At 51.5% G+C, this 10,247-nt stretch overlaps 1 protein-coding gene across 5 annotated transcripts in view; it reads left to right on the top strand.

The window, feature by feature from the left end:
- Positions 1-951: 951 nt before the first annotated feature.
- Positions 952-10,247, top strand: part of LOC142575428 (uncharacterized) — a 43,393-nt gene continuing 34,097 nt past the window's right edge. The window contains exons 1-3 of one of the 5 annotated variants that reach the window (XR_012826645.1): positions 1,663-3,015; positions 9,289-9,401; positions 9,579-9,702. Coding sequence is in view for 3 of the 5 variants with exons in the window: in XM_075684795.1 (XP_075540910.1) it covers positions 1,846-3,015; positions 9,289-9,345 (1,227 nt within the window). In the remaining 2 variants the exon portion in view is untranslated. Of the gene's footprint in view, positions 3,016-9,288; positions 9,402-9,578; positions 9,703-10,247 lie in introns of those variants that run through there. The other 4 variants (XM_075684796.1, XR_012826644.1, XM_075684795.1 and 1 more) reach the window with 4 other exon arrangements.

The raw sequence follows: 10,247 nt of genomic DNA, 5'->3' as shown, positions 1-10,247 counted from the left end.
GGGTAGGAGCCACACGCATCACAGGCTACAACAACAACAACAACAACAACGCAATTCTTGGCCAATCCCCCAGTGTGGGTATGAGCCATAACATGAGGCCATCATCATCATCATCATCATCATCATCATCATCATCATCATCATCATCAGCCGCTGCTCGGGGACTGCTGAAGCAGTTGAATTGCGAAGGTGCGTCCCTTTACTTCTGGCAATAGTTCTTGCCTTGAGGAAATTACCCGTTGATACTACAAGAGTGACTATCGTCACAGATTCTCTGTCTGTATGCAGCGCTCTTAATGCGTCTACAAAATCGACAACATTGAACACGTTTTATTCATTAGCTCCGCCTCATTTAAGTTTAGTTCATATGGTATCGGTCCCAGGCCACCGAGACATTCAAATTAATGAAATAGCCGATTCCTTGGCCCGAGCTGCTTTAACAGGCCCTGCGCTATCTGTGCTGCCGGCAACGGCGCACGTCACTGCCGCCAGATATAGACAATTTTCTTTGAGCGAAGACAAAAAAGCCCTGTCATTAGCAAAATGTACAGATTTTTCGCACCTAAATTATTCTTGAAACCGGAATTGGTGTCTGTGGTGACCCTAATATGGGATAAAGGTTCGTGCACTCAAAAGGTTATGACGGTTCTCTTAGGCGGAGCCTCCGAGAAACCAATTGAGGACAAAGCCGTTGGTTTGAACCCACACACAAACTTTTAATGAAACAAAAAAAGCTTAGAATAAGTAGAAGAAAATAGAACACATAAAAGAAACACTCAAATAGACATAATCGCAGAAAGAAACACACATGGGGCTAGCATGCGGTTAACGAGTACGCGAGTCCGGGCTTGCCACGAGGGCAGGGACGCGTAACAGTCTCGACGCGGCGACGCGGCGACAGGCTAGCGAAAGGAGTGGCGCCGGTCTCACCATAGGTCGCGATGCAAGCTGACCGACCGGGCGACAGGAGCGCGCCAGCTCTGGCTAGGCGAGGTAAAGCGGGCGGCTTGGTGGCAGGAGTAGACGGCGGCGGCGTTCTGGCCGGGCAGCTGGGTGTAGAGCTCGGGCCCGTAGCCCGACTGCTCTTGCCCTGCCCACGGGCACAGAAGCTCGAACGCCGGCCTCGGGCAGCAGGCGGCACGACAGACGGGGGTGGCGTTCTGGCCGGGTAGCTGGCTTAGAACTCGGGCCCGGAGCCCGACTGTTCTCGTCCTGCCCACTGGCGCAGAAGCTCACCGGCCTTGAGCAGCTGGCGGCTCGCTCAGGTAGACGGGCGCCGCACAGGAACAGGTTGGCAGGAGGCCCCGGTCGGGTGAAGTCCTGGTGGCTCGGGTCGGGAACCCGACGGCCCGTCTTCAACGCCCGCTCCGGTGGTTGACCTCCTCCTGCCGTTGCTTCCTGGAACTCTCCTGGCGTCTCCCCTGCGTCTCCTTGCGTCTCCTCTCTTTCTGCCAGCGCACCACGCTTCTTCTTCTGGTCTGGCCGATTTGGCATTCTCGGATGGGCTGCCTTACGCCCCGTGGTCTTTTCTAATTGGTTGCTTTTCTTCGTTTTGTTGTTTTTCATGCGCCGCGCGTTCTCGTGCCGGACGGGTAGAAGCGGGCGAGCTGTCAAGGAGAGTGGACGCATTTCACGTCGGCTCCATCGAATCGATGTCCTGCCGCCAAACATTTGTTCTGCACCACCCGAAACCAGTTGGACTACATCCGTGAAGTTACCAGGAACCCGTGAACATCATTATTATCCAGGTGGGCCAATTTTTTGCAGTTATACGGGACTCTATTCTTCAACCACGCGAACGCCGTAGGCGCGGTAGCCGCGGACGCGGCACCAGACGCGGCCTCCATGGCTCTCGTACGGGGCTATGACCCAGACAGCATGCGAGAAATGGAGCTTTCGACCGCGGAGACGCCAGTTTTTGATGAAACTACGGAGTATACCATCCAGAAAAAGTTAGAACAGTGGGAGCGAGCAACCTCGACGCGCGCCCGTTCCGAACATCAACGCAGCCACGGTGGCGGCAGTGACGGCCACGTCACCACTCTGGCTCTTGGCAAGCACGCTCAAAGTAAACGCTGGAAGCCACAAGTCATGCCGAAATTCGGAGCGGACGACGCTGTGGTCATCATCAAACCAAAGGGAACTCTGAACCTCGCACAATTTAAGGGCAGCAACCAGATCGGGGAAGCAACGTACGCTGCTGCTGGCATTCCGCGGGCGTCGCAGGCGCTCGCTGTTTGGCCGGCCTGGGACCAGAATATAATTATTATTGGCATCAAGAACGCCCAACTTATTCGTCAGGTCCTTGCGATCGGACAGCTCCAACTCGGCGGACAGGCCCGAGCGGTTCAAGCCTACCTCAAGTCATCGGACAACACAAGCCGTGGTGTTATTCAAGTGGATCCCACAGCCACTGAAGCGGATATTACTCAAGCCATTTATTCGCCAGAGGCTCCAGTAGTAGGAGTCCGAAAATTAGGAGAGTCCAACGTAGCAGCGATCACGTTCGACGGCCGGAGGGTGCCTTTCAATGTTTATTATTGGGGCGAAGCTGTGCCGGTTCGCCTCTACCGCAAGACGACGCCAGCCTGTCCCCGCTGCGGCACGATCGGACATCGCGCCGATGTTTGCCCTAATCCACAGGCCGGTCGATGCCAGGCTTGCGGCGAGACGGATCTAGAAGAGGGCCACGAGTGTCAACCCAGCTGCCTCATTTGCGGGGGCCCTCATGCCACGGGATCAATTCAGTGCACGCAAAAATACAGGAGAGGCGGTGCTGGAACTGGGGCCAAGCGGAAGCCCGTCAATGGAAAAGCCAGTCAGCAACATCACTCCAGGAACGCTGGAGGGAGCGAAGCCACCGACCTGCAAGCTCGGACGCAGGGGGCGACCCCTTCGCCTCGACCGCATGCAGGAGCCTTCCGAGGGGGCCCTAAAGGAGGCGGTCGTCCAGCAGACAAGCACGATGGGCCAGAGCCAGAACACAGTCCCGGGAACAAAACGAGCAGCAACAAGGTGAGCTGGGCCAGTGTGGTTGCCTCCCCTCCCCTCACGTTGTCTAATGAGAAACTTAGGGCTGAGAACGAAAGGCTCAAACTAGAAATACAACAACTTAGAGAGAAGACTGCAGCGAACGATACAGGAAACTCTAGAGCACTTCAGGTACCCTCAGCTCAGGCGATGGAGGAGGACAACCCTCCCCCGCTGCCGTCAGGTAGTGCGACTAAGTCACCCCCTCGTATGTCAGAATTCGGCCGAGGAGCGTCGGGCGGCAGCGTAGCGTTGGCGGCTGCACCCTCGACAGAGGAGTGTACGACACGCGCAGATGTGGACGCAATTACAAATAAATTCAGTTCATGGATGGAAAGCATGGAAAAGCGCATGCGAGAGGAAATCGAGAAAATGGAATGTCGCATGCTACCAAGCCTACAGGCTAGCGTAGAAAGAATTGAAGAGACGATAAGCAAAAAAATTGAGCAGAACTTACAAGGAATGACAGAGCAGACAATTCATAAAATGTTAGAGCCACATCTCTCAAAACTCCATGCTTAAGAGATTAGGATTGACCGTAAGTTACAAGAATTCGCTGAATGCTCGCGCACTAAGACACCCAGATTGACAGGAAAAATGGGCACCAGGCAGATTGCGTCCGATGATGCGCTTGACCTGAGTAAAGAACAAGGACTGACCTCTTCCAGCTTGCAATATGGCTCGTCAAACTAAGTTAACAATATTACAATGGAACTGCAGGGGTTTTAAACGTAAGCGGGAATCTCTGCAACAGTATGTGGACTGTCTAGATGAGAGGCCGGATGTAATCGCGTTACAGGACGTTAATGTCGCAGTTAAACTCAGGTCGTACAGTACGCATCAAACTAACACTTCGACTTGCATACTTGTACATAAAGACAGTACGGCTTCAACTATAGACCTCGAACTTAATGCTGAAATAGAACATGTGTTTATTCGCATCCTCCCTAACACTCGTTCCAGTAAAGGGGCGTACGTACTTAACATATACAGCCGCCCTAAACACAGGACAGCAGTCTTTGACGAAATTTTTCGAAAAGCAATGCAGGCTGCAAAAACTGCGCCTCTCATTATAGTGGGGGATTTTAACGCGCACAGCTTTCTTTGGGGTTACAACAACGAAAACGTAAAAGGCAGGAAACTGGCAGCAGCAATATCGGATATGGCTCTTACTATTCTGACGGACCCGCAGCATCCTACAAGAATAGGCAATAGCGTTTCAAGGGACACATGCCCAGATTTAACGCTAGTCAAAAATGTTAAAAATTGCGAGTGGCAAAATACGCACGAAACCTTAGGCAGTGATCATTATATACTCCGAATTTGCCTAGACCACAACAAGCATCGTAAACACAGGGGTCAAGCTCGGCTTACGAATTGGTCGCTTTTTCGAGAGTCCAAGGGTCCTCAGCTCGACTCGCCTATTGAGGATTATGAGCAATTGGCTGAGTCACTTCTAGCTGCCAGAGAGAAAGTTACGAGAACGCTGCACACCTCAGAGGATGTCCCGGCAGTCGACAACCACCTTCTCCACCTCTGGGAGGCCAGGAGAGGCCTCACCAGACGGTGGAAAAAGCAAAAACACAATCGCAAGCTTAAAATCAAGATCGCTGAAATTACACGACAAGCGGAGGAATACGCGTGGACCTTAGCCAAAAACAACTGGCTAACCAAGTGCGACTCATTAAGAGGCGGGCTTGGCGTCAAGTCTACGTGGAGCCTCCTGCGATGCCTCATCGAACCCAGCAAGACGAGCGGAGAGCAGCAGCGGAACCTTAAGAGAGCCCTCCACGGCTATGAGGGTACGGATGAGCAGCTGGTGGCAGCCCTGACGAGCAAATACCTCTGTACGACCAAAGATGACGAGCCTGTGTTGCAGTATGAAGGCAAAGATAATCCAGAACTAGACAGAGACTTCGAAGTAGAAGAAATACAGGCGGCGCTACTAACTATGAGAAGAGGTACGACGTCAGGACAGGACAAAGTTACAGTCGGCTTGCTCGCCAACATGAACAAGAAGATGCTAGGCCAGCTGACGGATTATATCAATGAGTGCTGGAAAGCTGGCAAGCTGCTCCTGGCGTGGAAATCGGCAGACGTCAGCTTTGTCCCTAAGCCGGGCAAAGAGGTAAATATTAACAACCTCCGTCCGATTTCGCTCACGTCATGTGCCGGCAAGCTGATGGAGAAAGCAGTGCACGCCAGACTTTCAGCGTATTTGGAGGAAAACGATTACATGCCCCACACCATGTTTGGCTTCAGAGAGCGCCTATCCACGCAAGACGTACTGCTGCAGCTCAAGATATTGACCCACCCAACAAACGCAGTAGCAGAGCCATCTTAGCCCTAGATCTCAAGGGCGCTTTCGATAATGTGAAGCACTCAAAGATCCTGGAGAACCTGCGGAAGACACAGTGTGGAAGAAGGACTTTTGAATACGTCAGAGACTTCCTACTAGACAGGCTCATGTAAAAATTGGAGATTTTAGGTCCCAGCCAATCCCTATGGGCACCAGGGGTACGCCACAAGGAGCCGTCCTCTCCCCTCTGCTCTTCAATATTGCTCTTATAAATTTGCCTGAGCAACTCGATCGCATAGAGGGAATTCGGCACGCCCTCTATGCAGATGACATCACGGTCTGGGTGACGAAGGGCAGTCTGGGGCAGATGGAAGAGGCGCTCCAAGAGGCTGCTTCGACAGTCCAAAATATGCTGAGGAGTGCGGACTGCGCTGCTCTCCGGAAAAATCGGCACTTCTAATCATGCGCAGACGAGAAGATGAAGCCCCGGTCAAAATTAGGGTGCACGACGCTGCGATCCCTGAAGTGGAGATAGTGCGTATCCTGGGATTACTGGTTAACAACAAGGGTGTCAACGCAGCAATGATTACTCAACTCCGTACATCATGCGAACAAGTAATGCGAATGATCACACGTATCACCAATAAAACGAAAGGGATGATGGAGAACGACACTCTTCGGTTGGTCAAAGCCTTTATACTCAGCAGAATTGTGTACGTAGCTCCGTACCTTCGGATGAGGAAGTGCGATTTAAAACATTTTGATGTCATGATCAGAACAGCATATAAGAAGGCACTAGGACTGTCGGTCAAAAAATCTACAGAGCGCTTACTGCAGTTGGGGGCGCACAATACAACAGATGAGATAATTGAGGCCCACCTATTAAGTCAATATGCCAGATTGGCAGGAACGAAAACAGGACGCAAGGTACTAGAGGACCTAAATATCGGCTGTCCTTACTATACGGCAACAAGACAAGACGCTCCGAAAGAGTGGAGGGGCAAATTCGCGACACTGCCTCTTCCTAAAAACATGCACCCAGAATATCATCAAGCAAGGAGGAGGGCAAGAGCCAAGAAGATGGACCAGATCTATTCTAAATTAGAGGGGGCCTTCTTCGTGTATGCTGCAGGTCCGGTGGGAGGAGTCTCCACAATATCGGTGGTGCATCAAGGGCAGACGGTCAATGGACTTTCTGTTCGGCACGGGGTAATTGCAGAATTGGAAGAGGCGGCGATCGCCATGGCGGCTTCGCATCCTAGTTCAGAATACATCATTACAGACTCGCAAACTGCATATAGAAATTACACGCGGGGCCGAATTGCACCGCTAGCTTGCAGGATCCTCAAACAATCTGGGGTCTTCGCTTCGCGCAAAGAGCTGATTTGGGTGCCAGGTCACGAGGGTATAGAGGGAAACGAGCGTGCACACGCTGCCGCCCGAGCTTTTCTTCCCCGGGGTCCCTCCTCCTCCCTCCCCGAAGACTCGGACTTCCCAGTGCCATTAATAACTTATGCAGACGTATTACAACATTACAGAAGAATGCCATTTACGAAGGTTACAAACCCTGTCATTTAATAACCCAGTGAAGCTACATGCTATTGAGCCACAATCTTTTTCGGCCGAGTGTAAATTCTGCGGGCAGAAAGCAGATTTGTACCATATGGTATGGGCCTGCCAGGCTAATAGTGCCTTAGAAACTATAAAACAGCCAACGTGGGAAGGATGGGAGGCAGCCCTGTCCAGCTCAACCCTCAAGGACCAGCGAGCCCTCGTGGAAAGAGCTAGGGCGGCGGCCTTAGCCAGATCGAGCGAGCCCTGGATCTCCCGGTGGCTACCTCTAATGCCAAACTGAAGGCATTGGGGGTGCTAAACTCCTACCAGGAGCTGCGGGAGGCCCACCTCGGGAACCAAGACACGCGGCTCATGCAGACGGCCCCTGGGCGCCGCCTGCTAAACCGCTTACACATCCAACACGACTGCACTCCAGAGAAGACAGAGCGTATCCCAGTACTGTGGCGCCATATGCTCTGGGTCTCCCCGCTCCCCCGTAACATGGACACTGACATGCACGAAAACAGACGACAAGCGCGGGCTCGGGCTCTTGAGAGACAACACGGCTCCCGACCCGGTGTATATTATGTAGACGTAGCAGGGCCGTCGCCCACGGGATTTTACACGGCCGCTGTTGTTCACCAGGAAATGCACGTCGATGGACTCTCTTTTCGAGCCCCGAATTCAATGCGAGCCGAGGAAGTAGCGATAGCGCTTGCTGCCGCCCACGCCAATTCGAGAATCATCATTACGGACTCCCGAAAAGCATGTGATCATTACTTGGCTGGAGAGATCTCCCCCTTAGCTGCTTGCATTCTAAGACGGACTGCCACTGATCCAACACCGAAAAGAATCATTTGGGCTCCTGGCCATCAGGGCGTACGAGGTAATGAGGCCGCTGACGCGACTGCCCGAGCGCTTATTTACCGGGCTCCTCATCCCAGCTCTTCTGGCTCGGAGACTAACCAGCCGCTGCTGCGATTCAGGGAAATAATAACGCATTATAGCGACAACCACCGCCTTTTCCCGCCCCTGCCAAGGGGCTGAGTAAGACGGAGGAGCGTACTTTAAGGCGCCTGCAGACAGGTACTCTGCTCTGTCCTGCAATCTTAAAGCATTACGATCCTAACACGGATGGGCGATGCCCGCACTGTGGGGAGACCTGTGATATCTTCCACATGGTGTGGGCATGTACTCAAAATCCCCACCTCCCCCCTTCCCCTACCCCTTCCAGAGAGGCATGGGAGACTGCCCTCCTCAACTGCTCCTCGCTTGAGTCCCAAAGGGCTCTGGTGAAACGGGCGAGAGACGGGGCATTGTCATGCGATGTCCCGGACTAGGGACGCCGACCATGTAGCGGGGCCACTCTGTGGCTCCCAAACTCTCTTGCAGCAATTAAAAGTTTTCACCACCACCACCACGGAATTCCGGAATAGGAAACCGACCACCCTTCTAACTCCCCTCTCCCTTTTTTTTCTTTAAATAAAACGTTTTCATCATCATCATCGTGCCGGACGCTTTTCGGCGTCGTTGTTTTCCTTCTTCCACATCGGCGCGCGTGCACTCAGCGTCGTCTGCTCCTGACCGTCCCGATCACCGCACCATGTCGCGCACCACACATCACAGTGTCCTAACCGGAAATTCGAAGTTTCATTTAGTAGGCTGCGTTGCCGTATTCCAACACTTAAGTTTTACTTGCACAGGTGTGGCCTGGCGGTATCCCCTCTATGCTACCTCTGCAATGAACCGGAATCTAGAGATCATTTTTTATTATCTTGTCGGCGATTTTCTGTTCATCGAAAACTATGTCTAGAAATTCCCCTTCAAAATTTAGGATTGCCTTTAAACAGCACTACTATTCTCTCCCTTGGAGCAACAGTATTTGGATACAGCCACAGGAACGTATGCCGAGCCATTTATAATTTCCTATGTGGCACAAAAAGAATGCCTTGTTAACAGTTCTTAGTTTCCGCAATTGATTTATTTCGACTTCAGTCTACGAAATTAAAAAAAAATAGAAGCACAAGTACACCGTTTAAATCCTTCTAGTATTGTTATTCAAAAATTTAGCTTAACCAAGTTTAAGTATAGGTTTCCTTTTATTATTTATTATTTTTTAAGTATTCCTATCAACGCAAGGTTTACTATAGTATTGATCACAAGTTTTACTCATGTATCCACAGTTTATTTTTCATCTTGGATTATATATTTATTTTACTTTTTGTGGTATTTATTAACCAAATTCTTTTATTCATTCAATCATATTACCACCCGATTCGTGGCCTATCCCCCTTAGTGGGTTTGTGCCATTTGTTGAGGATTCTTCATCATCATCATCATCATCCTCCGCGTGGCGAAGAACAACGCCTGTCTCACGACGTGTTCTGCCCCGTCTCCGTTCGCAGGTCGCAGCTTGGGTCGCAGCTTGGGTGACGTGGCGGCTGTGCTTGCTCTGCGCTTAGGAATCGCGTTCCTCGGTTCTGGCTTCTCCTGCTTTGGGGGCTTAGGTCAAGTATCGGTTGGTATTTTCTTTGGTCAGCTTGTAATTTCACATAACCTTTATATATATATTTTTTTCTAATGTGTTTTTGTGTTAGCCTTGCTTGATGTCTGTAGCATCACCTGGCTACGGGGCTTCCCCGTTGTCAGCCTCGGTAGCTCCTCAGGAGCTGCCGCTTGAATTTTTTCTTCGCAGTGGAGCCGGCACTGTTCCTGTGGCCATGGTGCCGACCGACGGAGGAACGATCAATATGAAAAACCCAAAAACGATTCAGGGCGAATTGCAGAAGGCCTCACCCCACTTCCGTCAAATCACAGAGGTCCATCAATTCGGCAGAGGTGGCATACTATGCTGCTCGCCAGACCACACCTGTGTCAAAGAACTGCTGAATTGTTCCACATTCGCTTCCCATCCGGTGAGCTGTTTCGTACCACCCCATCTCGCATGCTCCAGAGGCATTGTACAAGGGGTGGACGTCACTTTAACCCCTGAGGAGATTTTAGAAATGTTCTCGGTAGCTGGCGTCATCTCCGTTTACCGGTGCAGTCGAGTGATTGATAATAAGAAGATACCAACAGAGTCAGTCATAGTTACATGTGCTGGAACGATGCGGCCAACAGAAATCAAGGTCTGGCCCCTAATTTACAAGGTAGAAGCTCTAGCTCCACGCATTCTGCAATGTAACAAGTGCTGGCGATTTGGCCACAGCGTCAGAGGCTGCAGATCTGCACCCCGCTGCCGTGCTTGTGGAGACAGCCACAGTTTTAGTGATTGTTCCTCCAAAGAAGAGAAATGTTGTCTCTGTGGTGGTGGTCATTCGGCCAACTACTCGGACTGACCTGCAAGATCACAGGAAATGCAAAT

This window comes from Dermacentor variabilis, chromosome 3 (genome assembly GCF_050947875.1).
Source record: "Dermacentor variabilis isolate Ectoservices chromosome 3, ASM5094787v1, whole genome shotgun sequence".
Classification (NCBI taxonomy): Eukaryota; Metazoa; Arthropoda; class Arachnida; order Ixodida; family Ixodidae; genus Dermacentor; species Dermacentor variabilis.
The sequence above is the reverse complement of the archived record's forward strand: the minus strand, read 5'-3'. Positions and strand labels throughout refer to the sequence as shown.